This window comes from Tetrao urogallus (assembly GCF_951394365.1).
Source record: "Tetrao urogallus genome assembly, chromosome: 8".
NCBI classification, from domain to species: Eukaryota; Metazoa; Chordata; class Aves; order Galliformes; family Phasianidae; genus Tetrao; species Tetrao urogallus.
Window position 1 is genome coordinate 26,168,211 of NC_136821.1, and position 22,520 is coordinate 26,190,730.

General features: G+C 40.5%; 2 protein-coding genes across 2 annotated transcripts; one reads left to right on the top strand and one right to left on the bottom strand.

Annotated features, from left to right (window-relative positions):
- Positions 1-12,483: 12,483 nt before the first annotated feature.
- MAIP1 (matrix AAA peptidase interacting protein 1) lies at positions 12,484-16,449 on the bottom strand (the record flags this gene model as incomplete). Its single annotated transcript, XM_079539031.1, has 5 exons — positions 12,484-12,629; positions 12,910-13,060; positions 13,909-14,035; positions 15,342-15,413; positions 16,129-16,449. The coding sequence occupies 5 exons, from the start codon at positions 16,447-16,449 to the stop codon at positions 12,551-12,553; spliced, it is 750 nt and encodes a 249-aa protein (XP_079395157.1). The 3' UTR covers positions 12,484-12,550.
- A 287-nt stretch (positions 16,450-16,736) lies between these two features.
- Positions 16,737-21,878, top strand: TYW5 (tRNA-yW synthesizing protein 5; the record flags this gene model as incomplete). Its single annotated transcript, XM_079539119.1, has 8 exons — positions 16,737-16,823; positions 17,639-17,793; positions 18,563-18,632; positions 19,462-19,506; positions 20,003-20,140; positions 20,756-20,843; positions 21,352-21,468; positions 21,622-21,878. The coding sequence occupies 8 exons, from the start codon at positions 16,737-16,739 to the stop codon at positions 21,876-21,878; spliced, it is 957 nt and encodes a 318-aa protein (XP_079395245.1).
- Between the last annotated feature and the right edge of the window lie 642 nt (positions 21,879-22,520).

The window sequence follows — 22,520 nt, forward strand, 5'->3', positions numbered from 1 at the left end:
TCCCAGTGTATTCAAATTTTCCTGGGTTGGGAGGAGAAATATTTTGCCTTCCTAAAAGGAAAGAAGAAAGCCCAAAGATTTGACTCCTTGCAGTACTTTAAAATCTTCCTTTCCCACAGAAGGTAGAAAAGCATAAGCCTCAGGTGACAGCAGCAGGCACAACTGCATTTAAAAGGTTTTGATTAATGAAGTACAGCTTGGGCAAGGCTGCTACCCACTCCTTAAAGTAAAGCACATTGCCCTGATGGAAAAATTAGTCTTAACTGCCATTGCAGATGGAAAGATACAAAGTCCTTCCTTCCTTCCACATGGAGAGTCAGCTAGCTCAGGCACGTATATTATCTCCATCTGCAAACAAGCTTCAGCTACGTTACTGAATCCTGTTACCAATTGTTATGCCTCACATAGGAAACCCCCCCATTTCCTAGAAGCATATGGATTAATTAGTCTCAGCAGCACTGGATAACACACAGCCCTAACCCCCAAACACGCAGAAAAACTTCAGAAAGATGCCTTCAATGAAAGTGCGTACTCAAAGCAGAACAACACAAAATAGTTTGGAGAGCTCTGTGCTTTTGTTGTTGTTGTTTTTCCACAAATATTAAGCAATTTCCACAATTTTTGACTGCATGAGATAATCTCTTAATTTCTTGCATTTCTCAAAGCCAACAACTGCTGGGCCAGGCTGACATGTGAGCAAAGGATCCAAAGATTTTTGAGCAGTCCATACTCTCTTTTGAATCAGTTCTAAGCCATGCTCTTTTAAACAAAAAAGAAAGAACAGAGGGAATAAGTAGCCAGGGAAAAAAAAAAAAAGGACATGAGTACACCTTACTTTTTTCTTCAGCTTGTTTCTGGTGCGGGGCAGTAAGCAGCACTATGCTAACTGCTGTCACACGTGGATCCTGAGAAGCATCACATCCTGCAGCAGTACTCCAATCACGAGGATGAGCACAGAGAGTTTTTGTCACCACTGGTTATTCTCTGTTTTCTGCAAAAGAGGAACAGTGCTCTTTTGTTAACCAGAGACCTACATGAAGCTGAAAGTATCTTCTGCTTCCTTCTTCTAATGTTTCAGAAACATTAACAAGAAGGTTGGGTTTTAGTGTATAAGAAAAAGCTTTGAGGTAAACTAACAAAGAAGAGAGCTTACAAGAGACACCAGGGCTGCATTTCTCCTATTTTAGCAAGTAGTACAGTGCATAAATCTCTGAACCAAAATGCTGTGTTGCACTATTTCAAAGTCTGCCACTTTATATCAGTGTCCTGCAGTGACCTTTTCTTCTTCCCCCATCTCGACTGCCAAGAAGTCTGAATTTGGCCTTTTGCACATCCCAGAGGACTGTTATACAGGAAAAATAACTATAGTGTAGAAAAACAGGCCACTGACACTTAGGTCGTAAGACAACATTAGAAAAGGAAGCTTTAGTCTGGTATATAGGTCAGCACAGTATTTGAAGCACGAACATTAGGCAATTTGTTTCATGGAGAGGGCTGGCTCAGAGAGTAGAGCTGCTCTCAAGAAACCACAACACACAACTGTTCTGAGCAGCCAGGCTGCTCTGCATGTAACACCTTAGAACCATTTACTGTTCCAAAGCCAGGCAAGGATAGAACAGATGTGGTTTCACAGCAAGCAGAGCTTTGAGCTGCATCTAGTGGTAACAGATAAGTCATTGCTTCCATTCTGAGACAAAGCATCACACACAGTAAGACTCAAGAACACATTCCAAGCAGTTCTTACAACACACCAAACTGGGGAACAGTCAGAAAACCTGCAGTATGATAGGCCTTCTGGTCAGAATTCTAAAGAAAAAAAAATCCTATATTCAAGACGTAATGAGCAAAAGGATGCAACTCATGGTTCTTCTATTGAATATCTAGTAGGACATCTTGTATTGTGGAGTGCTCCAGCTCCCTGCTAAAGCTTGTCCTAAAGCACAACAAAATCAAAGCCAGTCATTTACAAGACTCTGAATTGGTTTTGAGTCATGTCCTACGTGAGCTGACTTAAGCAGCTGTAGCAATGGGACAGACGAACATAAAGGGAAAGGCATTACAACAGAGGTACAATGACAGAAGGACCGGCACAACAGGAAGGTGCTACAAAGGAAGGGAAGAAGATCGCTCACCTGTATCAGAAGACTCCAGGTTTGCAGGGGAAAGCATCACCAAGGAGGGGTCTCCAGAAAGAGATCCTTCCCCTGTGGCAGCCAGCCCTTCAGTGAGGTCTAAGGGAGGTGCAGCCAGGCTGCATCCCTTCCAGTCACACAGCTGAATTACTTCCACCTGTGCTCCCACGTTCCTATAAACTTGCTTTCAAAAACTGGAATTTGAGTTATTGTGTGACAATGCTATAGAAAAAAAAATATAGCTTATGTCCTACAGAAAAATTTTGAGACTTCTTAAAAATGAAAATTAAGATTTTCACCTGTGTTGCCATACACGCTAAAAGTACAAGAGAGGTGAAAAATAATGAAAACTCATAACTCAGTATGATCAGACTTCCACTGCGTGCAGCACATAAAATAATGTTTCCCAGAATACAGCACGTTAACTCATTTCTACCCTGTAAGAGCACTACCTGAAATTATATCTGTTCCAGTACAGAACTGTGACTCTGCTCTGCAGAAACTTAAGGGTTGGTTCTTCAATGTTGCTCACCAACGGCACGAGTTTCTCTTTTATCACCTCTCTTATCTTCATCAAAACCAGAAAACGCTGGTCTGAAAGCCAAGCTTAAGAGAGAGTGCACATTTAGACCTGAAACAGCTCAAAGAGCTGTGTCTTTATTGCAGTGTCAACATCAGTCTTCAAACACAACTGACGTCTTGGTATAACAATTTACAACTAAATTACATTGCCTGCTTCCTTTGCCAGGAGGTGCTATGTGATTCAGGGTTTGAGTTTGCTGTATCTTGTTTATATCACATATCACACATATTTCAATCCTCTTCATTGAAGGAAGTCCAGCTAGGAATGCTTGACTTGAATGGACTAATTCAGGAATAGTTATGATTTGTTTGCTTGATTAGGACTGAATCCCACCTGTGAAATACAGCTGGCATTCATTAAAATAAAAAAATACCTTTCCTTGAGCACACAATGCCATCTCCCCCCAGCCTACTGCATTTGAGCAGCTGACCAGGCTAGAACTTCACGTCTAAGAATGCCAAGTATGTTGAAAAAAAAAAAAACCTATTTACAATTATTGCCTTTTCTGCAGTACAACCTCACAAACTACTTACTGGGAATTGTGGATGTTACTCTGAAAAAATCCTTCCATGGGATTCTTTACTATGCATCATCTCAATCACAGTATTAAGTGAAAAATCACAGCTAAACGGTTAGTTAGAGCTTCATTAGATGGCATAGAAACAACCAGATCCCAAAAAAGCCAAATACATGCCTTTAAAGCATGTACCAAGGCAGTACCAATACTGAAGGCAGATTGTGGACAAACAGAAAATATGAAGCAATACACAATCATAACAACATACAGCTGTTCTTTAGGAATTTCATTGTAGCCAAGAGCTAAGCATAAGGAAGGTAGGTAAAGTGAAACAAAACTTTAAATGGTCTGATTATTTTACCATGTCATGCATTTACACATGCCTTCTGGCCTTTCTGAAGAATTCATGTCTTTTGACACAAGGATTTCTTCTGGCATCCAATTCAAAAAAAACCATATAACGAAAACCTGCCTAACGATGCCTGCACACAGCTCTACAGTGCAGTTTAAGAACTCCAGCAGGTCCACCTCAGTACAACATCAATCACTCAGTAGCTTGCACACTGTCTGAAGATACTCCATACAGCACACTCTGCTCTTGCTTTGGAGGACAAAATTAAAAAAAAAAAAAAAAAAAAAAAGATTACAAATCCAAATCTCTCTCTTGCCAAGGAAAAGGCATGCAAATAAAACATGACTCAAAATAATTCATGCTAAAATGACAGGATATGTATGACTTCAACCCCGTGAATATCAATCAGGAAGCACTGCAACATTTAGAACTGTGATGGCAGAAGTTACAAGGTTATTCAGTGATTTACTTTGTGAAGTATGTTGGATGCAGCATTTAGAAAAAAAAATACAGGAAAACATTTTCAGATGTCTTCACCAATAACCTAGACTATCAGCTTCGGAACATCTGAAGTGACACGACCAAGTCACTTCCCTTCAGTACCCCTATGTGCAATTACTATGCACTCAGTCAAGGCATACTGCAATACGATGTTAAGACTTCAAGAAAAAAATGAAAGAGAAATGTGGGCAAAGAAAATGGAAACATATGGAGATGCGTGTACAGATTTCACACCGGTCCCATTCAGGACTGAGGAACACGGAGATGTGACACACCTGGGAGAGGCATATATATTCCAGATAAAATCTTCAAAATAGTTTGTCAAATGACAAACATGAGAATGTGAAAATGGCAAAACTATTCCATATGATGCTGTTCACAAAGAACACAGGAAACGTAGTCCACTAGGGGGAAATACGGACGATTACTAAAACAGGCAGCCTGTTGTGAATGTAAACAAGGATTTGAAAGAGATGAGAAAAGGATTTCAAATTCCCCCACGCTATCTCTTACAAACAACAAAGTGCAGCAAACCAGCTAGACAAAGCAAGCAACAAATCCAATCGAATCCTTGGTTTCGTACATCATATTACACCCAAATGGTACAGACAAGGCTAAGCAGATGCCCAGCAACAGTTCAAAAAAGTTTAGCAGTAAGGAAAAATCAAATTTCAGGGCCACCATCTTCATAAAGCAGCACAGAAGCTAAAGGAAAAAAAGTAAGCATTTGTGCTCACAAAATTGGCTAGATGAGTGCTTTTGAATGGACAGAAATTCTACATATCAGGCCTTGAATTAGCCACAGTTCAAATCAGATTGCAAACTGAGAGAAGGCACTGACTGTGGCTAAAAAGAGAACAAAGGTCTTGGATCACAGATTCTGTTGTTTATTTAGGTTGTCAATCTATTAGTTGAAAGAATAATTTCTCATATAATTTCTGATATGATTTGTCACATATCCAAACAAGTACAACACTGAAATTTTGGAAAATATTTAACATTTAAATTACTTTTAACAGAGGTTAGCAGAAAACAACATCCAGCCAGACCACTGAAGAGGGTCTCCATGATTTTATTTTGCTCAGTTTTTCAAAACATACTTCCCGGGTTGTTACAGCTTCTGTTCTGAAAAGTCAGAGTTTTCTCTTTACTTGAATCTCACATTACCAACAACCTTTGGTCCCCTTCCTCTATTCCTGCTAATATAATTTCAGTTTTTGCCAGAAGCAGCCATTAGATGACTTAAGGGAGTCTCCAGTACAATGCAAGGACTATGTTTCATGCAGCTGACCCTGCCTGAAACCCATGCGCTTCAGAGAAATAAAAGCAAGAAGCTGCAAAACGCATCAGGGTTGAGATATCAGGGTCTTCTGTGCCTCAGGAGACCTCAGGGTCTCAACCTGTGCCCAAGGACACCGTACTGGAAGAAAACTGATTGAGAGAGCGTATAATCATATTAAGATGTTACAATCACAAAATAAACAAGAGAGTTAGGTGAAGTAAATTATGATAACAAAAGAGAATAAATGGAAGGCTTACCCTTAGCTGGGCTCACCACAAAACACCAGAAGGAGGGATCTCCAGACGAGATCCTTCCCCACTGGTAGCCAGCTCTTAAATAGGTCTAGGAAGAGTGGAGCCAGGCTCCTCCCCTTCTGGCAGCACAGGTGAATTGCCTTCACCTGTGCTCCTGTGGCTGACTCATGGCTCGCCTCAGGTGATCAATCAGAGGTTCAGGCCGTGACTCAGTAGTTCCCATACAGGAGACACATTGATGATTTCACGAGGAATGACAGCCTTCACTGCAGAGAAAGATAATGAACCTTATCAATGTGGCATTCAGAATAAATCTCCTTTACAATCCAGGAACTGGAACTATAACCCAAACCATGTGAGAATGACTTATCAGAAAGAATCTGGCTTTTTTTTCCTTAGAAGTCTATAATATCAGCAGTGGAAAAACTTTTCCATCCCTAACTCCTGGTGAAAGAATGAAAAACAAGCAAACAAAAAAAAGAACACCACAATGTGAAAGGTAGCAAAAAACCACCCTCCCTTAAAACGCAAATCACAATACCAAGTTTTATTATAATTACTGCTTTAATGCAGAGCTCTCTGTTGAGACAAAGATGAATGCCGACATGAATTTGGACTTAAAATATCACCCATTAATTTGCTTCTAAAAATGCACTACAGTGTTAAGTTCTAAGCGTATCCTCAATGTAATAGCTTGGAATCCAAGCCGCAGTGAGTTTACCACCTTTACAAGTACTTGTACAAATGTTTTACCCTCCTCTGAGGCCAAGAGCTGGAACATGATAGCAAGAGTGCAGTCATGCAGCTTAATTCTTTCAATGCTGGGTTGCACCATGCTTGAATGACAGCAGCAGGAATTATGTCTTTTGAAAGTACTTCTCAGCAGAAGTCAAATGGAAATCCTAACCCTTGCCAACAAACACTGCACACTACACCCAGAGGACTAGTGATTTCTTATGGTTTTCTAAGGCAGAAGCTGTGGGAGGAAAAAATAAGATAAGGCTTTTAAAAACATTTTGTTCTACCTATGAAAATACCTGCTACCTCAGAAAACAGCTGGCTTAATGCTAATGACAGAAGCATAGGGAACAGGCTATCGGCTCAGAGGGTTCTAATACAGGGGCTTTGGCCTCAAGTGGAGATAGAAGTTACGCCAATAGTAATTAAAAAGCACAATGTGCCTGCAGAGCTCATTATGGATTTTAATAATATATGTACTTTGAACATAAAAGAAATGAGATTTCAATCTGTCAATCCAGGACAGACCACTTTATGATTCAGTTTCCACCCTGATCAAGCAAGCAGCGATTAAATGTTCACTTGTTGAATGGTCAATGCCTTGCATGACGTGAGTTATGGGCTACACAAATTCACTTCCATTAACTTGTTCTTCATTTCATACTGCAGTTCCTCAACTCTCTTTCCTCCAAAAAGAAATAAAAATCCCAAATCATTACTCAGATTCTCAATTTAGAAGACCATATATACATTACATTAAAAAAAACAAAACAAAAAAAAAAAAAAACAAACAAACAAAAAAAACCATCAGAAGTACTGATCTGGCAGTACTATAGGTAGGAGGGTAGAAGATTCCAAACCAGCATAACACCAGGGTGCACAAACTACCATGCTAACAGACCCATGGGCTTTAACAAGAATACTCACATGCTCGAATTGCACCATGGAAGCTTTAGGTCTCCAGATTGAGCAGCTGGTACTTAAGTTACGGATGTTGCACGTGCCAAGTGGCTTCAGAAAATTCAAAAGAGGGATTGTCAAGGTATTCCTTCTCCTCCTCCCAACCTTTTTCATTCCTGATTTCTAAGTTTCTGCTGGTTTCTAATTATCATAAGGCAGAGACAACACAGCTGCTCTGATTTACTGTAACTTTACCTGGGCAGTTTCACAAACATACTGTGAAATTTCTGCAACCTTACATTCGGACTTCAGTTCCTATTTTGGAAATCCAGATAGTTCCTTCATGCACAAATCAGAGTACAAGAGTAGCTTATTATGTAAAAGGTTACTGTCAAATGCAACGTATAATCTAGACAAATGTTTAAGTCAACACTTGCCTCCTACACACACTAAATCTCATCCTTGAGGCAAAGGGCTAAGTCCTTGCTGAAACACCATCTCCTCTGCCAGATGCAACGGTTAGCAGATTGGAGACAGAAATTTTCCAACACCAAAACATTAGATTTGTCTGTGTGGACACACTTGACATGACAGCCTGACAGCTCTGTGATCTAACCTTGCTTACATGTGTACTTCGCTTGCTTGTCCTGTTCACATCGCTCAGTTCCTGAACACTGTGAAACAAAAGTCGCTATGAAGTCCTGTTCTGTGACAGAAGAGGGAGAAAGTGGCACACAGGGGAAACTACAACACATCTAACTTTAACTCTCCTGTACTTCTGAGGGAATCACTTCAAAGGTAGCAAAAAAGCTACACTCCGCCCCTCCCATTACAGCTCACTGACAATCTTCCCACCAACTTCAATAGGAGCTTACTATGAAAAAGCATACATCATTTAAATATGTTTAAGAGACAGAGAGTTGAGGAGTGTTTTCAACAGCGCTACAGCTGTACAGCTATTCAACAACCCTATATAGCAGGATTGTAAGAAAAATGAAAGAATAGCACATCCACAGTGGAAAAGGTGAAAGATAAGGAAGCATATTCCTACAACTTATTGTGGGCAGTACTCACTGTGCAACTCCATTTAGGCCAGCTGCTTCTCCCTTAGAAGAATGAAAGCACAGCTATACAAGCAACGCTCAGTTCGCTAGCAGCTAAATGCCTCTTCCTGTGCTTGGTGCAGTGCTTATAAGCCGAGGCTTCAGATCCACACGTGAAAGAGGAATAAAAACAAAAAACACTTCTCTAGCACACGTGCTTGTATCCCAACCCATGCAAGCCAGAGACATGATGAGCACACAGCCTGCAAAGAACCTAAAAGGCCCCCAACCTGCAGCCAGTGTGGCTGGAGCACATCAGACAGAAAACAAGTTTAACCACAACACAGCTAAAGGGAAATACTAAACTCACTCACTTTTGAAGGGCAAACAATTGATTTTTACTTCTGAGCAATTTTGCTCTGATAAGACTTGAAAATAACCAAGTATAACTGCCTGTAAAGGCCAGGTTACACTTGAACATGCCTTGTAGACTGAAAAAAGCTGAATGTAGACTCCAAATTAATCAGAACAACACTAGGAAAAGAATAAAAATCAACACGACAAACATACTTTAAAATGTGAATACAAAACTAAGGTTTGCTGTGTCAGACACTGAGGTGCCTGAATGAATTCACATCTACAACTCATCTTCTGTGCTGTGAAATCACCACTTCCAAATAGGTTGGCACTGCACAGAGAGATGACGCTATGGCTGACTCAGGATGAAAGCCCGTAAGAACATCAAGACTAATGTTCTTAAATCTAAATGACTTAAACAGCTCTCGAATGGGAGCAAGCACCTCTACCGTTTTATCCTTTATCCCATTTACATTCATTAACGTTAGCCACTTCCCAGCTGTGTAACCAAGGCCATCTACTGGTGAGATGTGCAAATTAATGGGGCTTTCTTAGCCAGAATTGACACTCATCAAAACCTAGTTGGATTTGAACTGAAAATGTACCAAGCAACTGTTCACAATTGAGCAGTGACAGTAACAGGAAACATGTCCACAGTTTCTGATGAATGTATAGTCTTCCCAAACCCTGTACGAACCTAAAGAAGCACATTTTACTCAATGAGAATTATGTGGTATTTTACATCTCACAGTTCAGTCCTAGTCCAGACACCTTGTAACCTCAATGCTCTGTGTAAAACGAATCAGTAACTTCAGCCCGACTAACAGGCATGGATATTACCCTAAAACTCACTAACAAACCTAGTAACAAGAATTGTTTTCAAGAATTACTACAGCCTGTTTGAAAAAGTCTGCAAATACTCTAAATTTGTATGTATGGGATGCATAGACTGTAAAGCACAACTACAATTACCCGTGACTTACAGCAGCAAAAGTGGAAAAAAGTGGAAGTCAGAAAAGGAGATGGAAGGCAAATAAAGCACACTCAAATCCAAACATATTTCTAAAGTGAAGTCTAAGACAAGGTAAGCAAGATAATTTAGGAGCAAGAATGCATGCTGTGACACAGAAGCCCACACTGTTCTAGTGATATATTTCGGCAGTTTTGGGGCAGTACATTCATTCTTCAATATATATTTATTATTTTTAAGTCGAGAACTAACCCTGGATTTACTTTATTTTCCCCTTATTTTTGGCAGGAAGCACAGCAAAACCACACACAGCATGGTACGTGCACTTCTTCAGAATGTCTATTGCTTATTTCTAAATCAGGAAAATATCTCTAGCAAAGCATCTTTTGTTCTTTCTAAAGCTTTGTAACACAAATCATTTGTATCAGTTTTGGGTAAGTTGTTTGAGCAACATCACTGGAAACCGCTGAAGTAAAAGGACAATATTCGTCCCCAACTTTGACTGTAAATCTTGGATGAGAACTATGTAAAACAACTCCATATCCTTTTAGCCACGAGAACTTGGGACAGTCTTCATAGTATCTACCAATATATTCACTAGGAGTTAGCCTGAACACACTAAACCCATTTTGTACCTTAGAGTGGTTGGAGCAGCTACATTTAGGCTGGCAATGCAAAGCCAGGAGGTTTATTTATTTATTTATTTTCACCTTGAAGAACATCAAAGAGAAGTATTTCCACACCACCCAATGAATAATACTGGTTTAAGTCTTGCAATTAACATGCTCTTATCAGAGATTTTCAGACAAGAAGAAAAAATTCAGAAGGTTAAGATAATTGCAGTATTGGATATCAATATATTCAAAATGACTGGAGATAATGTTAAAGCATATTTCAAAACCAGCTATAGTTAAAAGAGGGGAAAAATCCCCACGGACAACTAAAAGAATTAAAGAGCTCAAACTCTAAGACTACTGGCATTCTCCCCATCACATTACAACAGATCTCTTTCTCAATTCTGATTAGAAAGAAATGTAAAAGCTTGGTATAGTCATAATATTCACTGCTATCTGTTCCATGCAGAACCAACGTTCTTAACACACAACTCATGCAATTCATCGTAACTCAGGCAATAATAAGCACTGAAAGTCCAGACAAGTGTCTGTACTTTTTTTAGCACAGTACTAAGGCGGCAAACAAGTCTTATCACTGCAGTTCTAACACTGACCAATTCATTCTTCTATGAAAAAGAAATGTTTACTTCTGGAACGAGAGCCATGGAACAGAGGCTACAGACTATGACTTGCATTACAAACTCATCTCACATCATTTGATTAATTCTGTAAGAAATGCTCATCTTGCTTGACCTCAGTTGTGATCTATGAGAAAATTACATTCATCAAATCCTCAGTCCCTCCAAATGTACTCAGTTTCATCTCACAACTACAGAAAACCAACTGAGAAGTCACTGTTCTTTGTTATGCCAAAACATGGAGAAAGTCTTAGAAAAAGAGTATTGCATTACATATATAACATGTAATATATATAATTAGTAATATAGCCCAATTCTGAGAACCAGTTTTGCCATAGTGCAAAGTAGGGTCAGGAAGTCCAGTTCATCAGATCCTTGTAGATGCGATCAACAAAATAACCTCTACATCCCCACCAACTAGCAAAAAGGAAACACAAGCTTTTTTATGTGTTGTGGATTTCTGGACAATGCATGCGCTGGATTACAGTCTGACCGTAACCTCCTTCTACCAAGTGACCCAGAAAAATGATTTTACATAAGGCCCTGAGCAACAACAAGCCTTTGTACAAATTAAAAGGAGATCATTCATGCAGTAGCCCTAGAGCCAACCTGGACAAGGTGAGATGTAAAAAATGTGCTCTACACCAAAGCCGTGGAGAATGGCCCCACCTGGAGCTGCTGGGAGAAAGCACCAGAAGGGAAACCCAAGGTCAACCCATAGGGTTTTGGAGCTGTAACACAATACAGTCTAACTGAAAAAGAGATATTGACAGCGTATGATGGGGTTTGAACTGCCTCAGAAGTGGCCAGTACTGAAACACAGCTCCCCTCTGCACCCTGACCACCTGTGCTGTGCTTATGCCCACTACCATCTAACAACTGTACAAGAAATCTAAAAGGGATTTTAGATTTTCTATGTCTTTATATAATGATTTGCTCATTTCTTCTACAAGCAGTTTCAAGAATTCATTTAGCTACGTTATCAGGTCCTCTTAAATTCAAGTTTTAGACTGATCATTCTAACACAAACTTCTGAACTTGGAATTATCTGTGAGTTACTGAATTGAAAGGAACATCATTTTTATTACAAAAAAAAAAAATCTACGATCCATTTTCCCAGGATGATGTTAACGAGATTTTTTTTATTCCAATCTCACACCAAACACTAATAATGGCTCTAAGTTTCCTAACCTCAAATACATTCAATAATGACATTACCTCAAACTGAACTGTTGAAGATAGACAATCTAAGAAGTCCATCTACTGCTATTTCATCTTGCATATTATTCAGTTACATACTGCACAGTCCCGGGGAAAAAAAATATATGAAGGTAATTTAGAAGGGTCAGCAGCCATGAAAGTGTTGTAGTACCATTTCTTTCTTCTCAGAATACAAGAAGTCAGCATCCCCATTATACTGGCCTTTGTGAAAATGTGCCATCTAAACGCCTTGGATGAGCACTAGTACCAATTAAATCTGTACCAGCCTGTTCCATGGAAAAGGCTTTATTGCAAAGTTTCAGCATAGTGTAAACTTCAGAAACAATTTTGGGTAAATCAAACATACAAAGTTCTTCCCTCCTTTTGGAAAAGAGGGAAAAAAAATAGACCAAAACATCTGATATTTGTAACAACAGAACATTTATAACAAAGATTCTGCAGAAGGCATTTATTCTAATAGCTTTGGATGTTCAATTCGTGTAATTGTCCAGTCCGGTTTTGCTCCTTCTGTAAATTCCCTTTGGAACCTGGAAAAGACAACAAAGTAATCAAAGCGTCATTAAAATTTACTTAATCTTTAAAGAGATACTAATATCAACAAGGAAGAAATTCAGGAAAGAAATACTTCACTTCTGTATTATTCCTATGAAACCTCATAGAACGGTGCTTATGCACCAAAGAGGAAAAAATATATTAATTGCTTACATACTGTAAGTACTTACTACGTGTTCTGCACTGACACAACATACGTTTTCAATTCCGAACTAGTTTCCACACAGCTAGCATACAAGGGGCAAGGAAACTTACTCATAGTTTGCTGTTAAAATATGTCTTTTTTCCTTTGTGCTTTCATCTCCAAACACAATCTGGAAGACTTTGGTTTCACCTGGTACTTCATCAGGTAGGTTAGCACTATTCAGATACCAGAAACGCATCAGGATACTAACAAACTTTCTTCCTGTTAGAAATAAAGCATAATGTAGACTTCATGTTTATGAATAAATGTATAACAGAATAATTAACAATAAAGCTGTTTAAAGCAGTATTTGTGTTGTTAAGCAGTAACAAAAATACAATCAGGAGAAAGGTATGTAATTTATGAGCTTACCTCTTGAGAACGTATACAATCTAACTGTATAAAAAAGTTGGCTATCACAAGGTCAAAAGCCAACTATTCATACTACAAAAAAAGGTAAGGGAGTTAAATTTCAGAAGTGAACAGGGGAAAAAAAAAATCTCTACCTTCAAAAGCAGGAAAAAAAGCTCACTTGGTTTGAAAAACTGAAATTCTGATTCCAAGACTCACCTCAACTGTGTTTGACAGAAGACAGCATGCAGTATTAGTATTTAAACAAAAGAAAACTTGTTTGAGGTTAACACTAGCTTAAAAAAATAACCAGTGTTCTGTAACTATATCCCATGAAAGCAGAATAGTAGTGAAGACAGTAAAACGTCTTTCATTATCCAGCTTTAATTACTATTCCCAGAACGTATGTATTTTCATTGCTAAAGCAATCAGCCTTCTGCATATAGAACAGTCACTGCTCGAGTGCTTTGAGATTAAGGACTAACAACAGAGAGTCAAAATCATGAAAAAGGAATGAACAAAACCTACAAAGAAGTCAAAACAATACCATAATTTACAAACAGTATCGAGTTCTGGTTTAAAAAGAAATTAGGGAACTATGTACAGAAGTACAAGCAAAAGAACAAGAAAGGAAAAACATTAAAAAAACCCACTTGTATAGAGAGCAAAGCCAGGAAAAAGCCCACCCAATGCAAAGATGTTTTAGAATTCTAGCATACCATCATCATCATAGTAAATGCGAACATCTCCTTCTGTTGTGTACATGATTGCATCCATGTCAGCTGCTAAAGCATCCCTATGGTTCTCAGAAAGTGAAGAAATCTTTTCCTTCAACATCTGAAGTACCTAAGTTCAGAAAAACTCATGCTTAGTTCTTCATTAGGAAGCTGAAGTAGCAACCTTATTATCTATAACAGTTAATAAAATGAGCTATATTGGAGTAACATTTGTTTAACATTGTAAAACATACAGCAAGAATGAGCAAAGCACTGGGCACTCCCAAGCCCTAGTTAACCATACTAAACAAGATCCGTTTAATACTCAGTTTGATGAAAATGTTTAGAAAATATACTGTCAAAGCAGGAGCTGCATAGCAATGCATAAGTCCAGAAAAAACCAGTTCAGTTTGCTTCCACAAAGATACTTACACTCTGCCTTCGCACTGCTGACTTCGCTATATGCACATTCCTTACGTTTTGATTCAATCATTTCTCAGTTCTCACCAATTTCTTTGTAAATCAGTTCCATTACCACTAAGTTTAACTTTGCCATTTCAGGATCCACATTCCCACTGGAAAACGTTTAGACATTTGCCAATCAGTAAAGAGTGGAAAACCATTCCTTTAGGACTTAACTTACAGATCACACTCACAGTTGTAGCTTTTGAGCATCCTAAGATGTACACAGCTGTGTTACGTAGAAAGGATGTGGCGCACTAGCAGAACAGAAGCATCACCTCAAGCACCACAAGAGGAGGCATCACAAGGAAAGACTAAGTCATGTAGCACACCTTTAACTCATATTCAGTTTTCAATCCTAACCTGAACTGCCAATTTTGAAAAATAAATTCAGAGATTGCATGGAAGTATGTGCATCTTCACCAGAGAACATTAGCTTCTAGTGCATGGCAAGTATGAATTTCATCGGCCAGAGCAAGACAGTAGTGCAGTATCAGTCTTGACTCCTGCACACTCTGATCATGAGCTACCCCAATCACCTGAAGAATTTAAGATGAACAGAGGTAAAGGAGATGCTTTTTCAAAGTATCTGTAGAAAAAAAATTACAGCCTATTGCTAACGCTGCTCAGAGAGGAGGTAAGATATTTAGTGCATCCAGCAGGGATGCACTATAACTGTGCCAAAAATTGTGTAGCAAAGGCATTGGTGGTAATAGCACAAACCAAGCTGAAATCCAGGAACAGGGCACATGCAGCCCTGAAGCACCTCCTCCTCTTGACTGATGCATATGCTACCTCTGTCCCTGGGGAAGGCCAAGACAACATCAGCAATTTGGAATTCATAAATGACAGGTACACCAGAAATCCTTTTGGCAACTGGTCCCTATGTTTAGTGGCAAGAACGTTTTTTTCATCATAATTTTATTTCATAATAGAAAACATCAACTGGCAGAAATAGAGATGGAAGTATTTACCTCTGTTGAAACCAGGCCATCCAGCAGGTCAAGTTTTCGCTGAGACAGCAGCTGTGAAACAACGGAAAAGGCCTGCAGAAATAAAAGAGAAATACATAAATAAATAATTTGGGGTTTGCTTACTCTTTGGGCAAATACAGTGTTATAGGACAAGCTACCTAAACATTGCACGATTTAAGACTTCAACGTTTACAGGGTATATCACCACTGGAACAAAACCATTCCAGCATTAAAAAAGGGATTCCGTTAACTGGTAAAAGCCTAAGAGTTCTTCCCATTCTCATTTAAAGCACAACAGTTTTGTTAACAGGCAAACAAGTGCCTTTCTGTGAAAACATCACAATGGCCTGCAGCTGTTTTTACTCTTTTTTTGAGCAATTCAAACGATCCATGTTCTCTTCCCTGACTGCCCCCTTGCCCAACCCCTTCCAAGGCCACCTCCCAGTCCCACTCAAAACAGATGCTCGGGACTAAAATAATTTGGTTTTAAATCTACTGTAGTCCCAAAACCACGGAGGCACACAGCTTCCTATCTTCCTGAGTTCTGTAGGCAGCGCCATACGCAGCGGCACTTCAGCGTGTCCAAACGGCGCACACGCGAAATGCTGACAGCGTGCTTTGAGCTTTTTACCGCGCGTAAAAATTAACGAGAAAAGAAGGGCAAAGTAAAACAGCGCGGAGTGCTTCTGCCCGGCTCCCTCTCGCGTCCCCAGGCACTTGAACGCCCTCCGCTCTGCGCCGCTGATTAATTAAACCCAGAGCCACCGGCCGGCGCGCCGGGTCTCACCTGCTTGGCGCCGCGCGTGAACTCTTCGATGCTGAACTCCGAGTCGAAGTAGAGGCGGATGAGCAGGTAGTAGAAGCGGGTACGGAGCCAGGCCAGGGGGTTGGTGATGCGCACCACCACCACCCGCCGCTGCGGCCCCTCTCCCTCGGTCCCCTGCGTCCCGCTGCTGGCGAAACGCACGGCGGGGAGCGCGGGGAGGGGGCCCGGCGGCAACGGATCCGGGACGCGCGCTGCGAGTGGGGCTGCGCGGGCCGCCCCTGGCGCCAGGAGCGCGCCCGCCAGCCACCGTGCGCGCCGGGGAGCAGCGCGCAGCGCCATCATGGCGGCGGTGCGCCCCGACCCCGGCACGTCCGCTGGAGCGCCGCTCCGCCGGAAACACGCCCCGCGCCTCCGGTTCCGCCGTGCTGCGGAGGACCGCGGCGCCGCGCCGCGCCGCGCCGTACCGGCTCGCCGAGCAGTCCGTCGTCTCCCCGCAGAGCCGACCTCCCGGAGCGGAAAAGAGGGCTCCGTCTCCTGGCCCTCGCCGGGCGGCAGGAGTCGGGGAACGCTTCCGCTCGGTTCTCGTTTCCCGGCGGAGCGAGTTTCGGGCGGACGACAGGGCAGGGGCTATGGAGCGGTGCGAGCAGGCCGTGGTGCGGGTGCCGAGCCTGGACGGCGTGACGCGGGAGCGCTTCCTGCGGGACGTCTATCCTCGGGTACGGACGCGGGCGCGGCGGGAGTGAGGTGCCGGGGCCGCGGCGGGGGTTCCAGCGAAGCCTTCTCAGGCAGCGGGCGTCGTGCAGCCCTCCTGAACACGGATGCCTCAGTCAAGGCTCAGTCCCGCATTGCTGCAGAGCTCTGACACGCCGCTGGTGGCTGGATTGTATTTATTGCCGGTTATAAACTGTGCGATTGCTTTCTGTCGTATTGTCACCACGACTCCTTTTTTTTCTTTCTTCTTTCTTTTCCCTCTGAGGTTCTGACTGAATGAAAAAGACCCTCCCTATTGGGCTTTATGTGTACAATGGACCAAATCTATTTGTAGATATCGGCATCGAGGAGCCTCAGTGCAAGAGGGAAGAGTTGCTTTCACGAGAACATACACCGCTATTACAGCTTGCAGTCCATACCTCCAATGCACGGGAATGAGTGCAGCTGTTCTTTAGGCCAGCTAGATTCCTCAGTGGTCTCAGAACACACCGGCTGTTAATGCTGTTGTTGCCTCTCCATAACCTTCCTTATCCAGCTGGGAAAACAGGAACTACAGAAGCAGTCCTGTGATCTCCCACATTTTGCTGAGCGTTCAGCATTCACGTTGTTCAGTTGCAAGCAGTTCATTTGTGACATTGTTGCAGGTCCTGATACTCACAGCTGTTCACCTGTACTTAGTTTAACTGACACCAGGTTGGAGTAAGACTGTTTTCTTCCCAGATTTCAGATGGCAAATTGAAAAAATAATTCTGTTCCCCATCAGCACCATTGGATGCAAACATCATTCTCTGCTATTGTTTCTCTTTCTCTCCCTCCTTAGAGAGAGCCAGTTGTGCTGAAGGGAATGGAGCTGGGCCCTTGCACAACCAAATGGACAGTAGATTACCTGAGCCAAGCTGCAGGATCTAAGGAAGTAAAGATCCATGTTTCTGCAGTACCACAGATGGACTTCCTCAGTAAGAACTTTGTGTATAGGTACTTCCATCCCAAATCTCTTGTATTTAGAGGCAGATGTTTGTCACTTTCAGAAGCAACTGTGAAAACTTGAAATGACGTAGAACTAAACAAGTAGAATTAAAATGAAATAAGTAGAACTAAAAAAAACAGAAACACTGAAGTCTTAATGTGAAGTTCCACAATTCAGAACTGATGCTGCGAGTGTTACTGCAGTTCCATTGTCAGCATCGTGCTGCTGCCTTGCCTTTGTATTGGATCTGGAAGTGCAGAAATCTGGATGTTCTTCTGCTGTTTTGACTTTGTGAGCAGGTTCACCATAGCTCAGAGGAGTGCTGGTGCTAGTGTAGTGTAGGGGATGAGAAGACGATGGTCAGCAAGGGCAGCACCAGTATGCTTCCAGTATGCTTTAATCTGTTCCAGAGCTGTGCTCTCATTTTTCTGCAGTGAATTTATAAGTGGACAGGATACAGATGTTCAACCAAAGTCAGAACTTGTTTTTTTTCTTGACTTCAGTGGCTGTTGGATTTGCTTGCTTGGGGCTGTACTGGGGACAGTTTACTAAAGCAGAGAAGTTTGTAAATGCAGGATTTCTGTCTCAGCAGAATTCTTCAAACATTCGCTGCAAATACTGGTTAGTCACTTTGTTAAATAACATAAATTAATAAATAAAAAACATGTTGCACTTTCAGTTACACTAGATAAGGTAAGAAAGCTTATGATTTTAAGACTTGCACTTAGATCATGTGTTGTTATGTTGACTGTATGAATTTCCATGTTTATATTTCAGAACTCTGCCTTTTGATGTATTTGTACGAAGGGCAGCTGAAGTCAAACACAAAGACTACTTTCTTTCTGAGGTAACTTCCTTGGTGTCACAGCTTCTTCTCTGTTTTGTACTTGGAGGAGAAAAAATAAATTAATTTGAAGTCTTAGTCCACTAAAGCACTGGATTTTAGAGTTAACTATTTTGAGTGGCTTGGAGCCAAGGGAAAAATGTGAGGGAAAAGAATTCTTTCCATGGAAATTATTCTGTGTGCATATGGTGTGGTTAACTTCGCTAGTCCTTTTTCTGCTATCAAAACCTAACTGACAGCAGCAAAAGCTCCATCAAGAAATTGAGAAATGCTTTAGAATACTTGTGTACTTCAGGTGTTTAATAAGAAAACATCAAGATGCGTGAGTTTGATTACATCTGCTATCAAAATACAAACACAGATTTATTGTAATAAATTTTTTGAGTAGCGAACTTATGGCAATCTTTGTGCAACAATGTTCAAATTGGATTTTTCAGATAATTATAATTAGCAAGCAAACAGTTCTAAATGCAAATTTGCTTTTCACTGCTTATGCTACATAGGATGCCATATGATTTGAAGCCAATTGAAATAGCTTCCAACATCAATGTTCTGAAGAATGTAAGTTGTAATCTGCGTTTTCTTTGAATTCAGAAAAGCAATGCTGAAGCAGCTGACAAGTCTCCCACTTTACTCCTCACTTAATTTACATTTCCCATTTGTTGAGATGAACTGCAGGGAGCAGTAAAGTATAACAAAGTAGCTGAATTTGTGAATCTATTTGTATATTTTATTACAGGCCTACATTGGATTAATGAAAAAACGTAGGCTCTTAAGTGTTTTTCTAACTCATATTAAAACCAGAACAATTATCTTTGTGTATTATCTACAGGATGAGAAGTACTATTTGCGATCAGTGGGTGAAGATGTTAGGAAGGTGAGTTACTTGAGACTGCAGTTCTGATACTGAGGCTGCAATGTTTATTGTCACCTGGCTGTGTGGTATAGCTATAACATTTGTTCACGGTCACTTGGTCCAGAAATCTGAGTGGATTTACGTCAGAATATTTAAACCTAAGTGTCCAAAACAGTTGCTGTTACGAAAACTTGGCTGATCACTGAAGAGTATATCCTTTATATTCTATTCTCTAGCCATTGCTGTAATCTAATATAAAAGCATTTCTGATGATTACTTTTTCAGTGTGATTTCTAGCAGTCATGGTTCACAGCAGCTCTGTCTGTTTTTATTACCACTGGTGGCTGAGTCTGAGCTGAAAGAATGACAACTGAAAAGCATTGTTTTCTGAAGTTATTTGCTAATGCTGAAAAAAGTTCTGACCCCATGTTCCTCATGACAGGAAATGATGCTAAGGTGCCACCTTATTTTAGCATGCATAAATGATTCTCTGAGAGTTTTGTCTTTTTTTACTCAGGATATTGCAGATATCAGAAAACAGTTTCCTGTTTTGGCAGAAGATGTTCAGATTCCAGAGTATTTTGAGAAGGAACAGTTTTTCTCTAGTGTCTTCCGCATCAGCTCAGCAGGATTGCAGCTATGGACACATTATGATGTAGGTAATAATATCGTTAGCATCAAATGTTGCAGATGGCATTGTGGGGTTGGGATACTAAATTACACATCTCTGTTGACGAGGTTCTGTTAATGACAAACTTCTCATAGGTAACTGTACAGTGATTTGGGCAGTCTGTTGCTGCAGTGTGGTAGATTCCAAATAAGATGGTCCTCTGACATCATACAGTGCAATTCCAGATAAATGTATTTGTAAGAAAAATAGGTTTTTTTGCATTGTAAATAAGATTTTTAAAAATCTTTATCAGCAGAAACTCAGCAAAATGTGGTAGAGGTAATACTGAAAAAGAACTCAAAATGTATTTCGCATTATATTTTCCTGTTTTATGTATCTAAAGAGTGGTGAGCCTTGTGGTTTAAGATGGAAGAACTTGATTTCTGTACAAGGGAAAAAAGTACAGTTGTTGGAAAGCAATGTTGTTTTATTTCAAATGCACTACTTTTAAAGACTCTGCAGCTAAGGGATGAGGTTGCTCACATTCTTACGTTTTTTAGATTAACTATGTGGAAACTTTTAGCTAGTCCTTATATATGAGGGATTTAATACTCTTCATTCTTAACTTTCGGCTGACATCTCTTTCTATGCTCATTTCAGGTAATGGATAACTTCTTAATCCAAGTAACAGGTAGAAAACGAGTTGTTCTGTATAGTCCTCGAGATGTACCATATTTATATTTATCAGGTATGCATGCCACGCACATCTCATTCAGAGTTTGCTCTGTTTGCTCATAGTCGCCCTTCCAGTTTGTAAGTGTTGTGCTGTAGGAAAACAATCTGTAACTGATAACTTTAATTGTGAGAAGTGATTTGGTCCCTCCGATGCAGTTTGCTTTGATCAAAGCCAAGAATTTTAATGATGCAAGTTAGGAAACCTGCAAACGAGCCCTGCAGCTTTACTTGGTTCTGTCTTCAACACTTAACTGTGGAGTGCTGCGCTCTGTTCAGCTTTGGAATGATGTTATATATGTCAGTGGAAGTGTCGTTTAGTGTTAATAAGGCTGCAGTTGCAGGAGAAATACAGACAAGAGAATATTCGTCTTCAGTAAATGAGAGATGCCAGCAGATTTGCCTGGCTTTTAGACGAGCTACAGAACAACAAACAAAACTAAACTGGACTCAAGAACTGCCATTTCCAGCACTGTATTAATGCTTTGTTTCTGTTTTTTTGTTACTTCTGAAAATTTCTCTAGGTACCAAATCAGAGGTGCTAGATGTTGATAACCCAGACTTTGAGAAATACCCACTTTTTGTGAAAGCCAAGCGCTATCAATGTTATCTGGAAGCAGGAGATGTGTTATTTATTCCAGGTAAGTAACAAATAGTTCCTGGCTGTAATATAGTAAATACAGTAGTGGAAGCTTTCCCTCAGGTAGGATTAGTTTGGGTGATTCTGACACTTGTCATGAGTTACAGGGAAGTTTTAGATTGCAATTTTCATTTTAGACATTTTTCTTTCACAGCTATGTGGTTCCACAATGTAATTTCTGAGGAATTTGGAGTGGCACTGAATGTCTTCTGGAAACACCTTCCTGCTGAATGCTACGACAAGAGTGACACTTATGGAAATAAAGATCCCACAGCAGCCTCTAGGGCAATACAGATCTTGGACAGGGCCTTGAAAACACTTGAAGAACTACCTGAAGAATACAGGGATTTCTATGCTCGAAGAATGGTGTTACGGATCCAAGAAAAAGCCTATAGGAATGATTATGGATAAAATAACACTTTGTAAGTCACAGCCTCCTGTGGAAGTAGAGTACTATATGTTAATATAGGAACTGTCCATGTCTACACAAATTCTCTTTCTGTAAGGATAAAAAGCATTGTTGATAAACTTTGTTATACATAACTGTTGACCTTGTAGGATGTTTTGTTTTTCCTCATGTGATGTGCCCAATCCCACTTCTACAATGAAGCATGTATCTGCAGTGCCTGCACTTCTAAATCTAATTTTGAAATTATTTATGTACATTTTCCTGAAAGGAAGTTTTGGTATCTGGACAGATCTAGCAGAATGTACTCTTAGAAATAACTGCACGTCTTCCTGAATGCCTCCTTTATACTAAAGTTAAGGAAAGCTGTAGAAATTTATATGGGATTCAGTAGAGCCATTGGTTGTAACGATTATGGTTTCCTTCTCTGTCATATAGCCTGCGTGGAGAGCTTCTGCTCCCTCTTGTGGTGAAACTCCATATAATTTTGAGCACAATTTAAGGCTGAGATGGGAACAGTGCAGCAGCTTGACCACGAGGTAGATGATGTCTCCCTTTCCAAGCTGAATGAGGCATTACGCAGGAAACTCTGTTGCAACCACAGTCCCTGCCTCAGTGCACTTAGGCAGCACTTCTGCTTCTGCAGC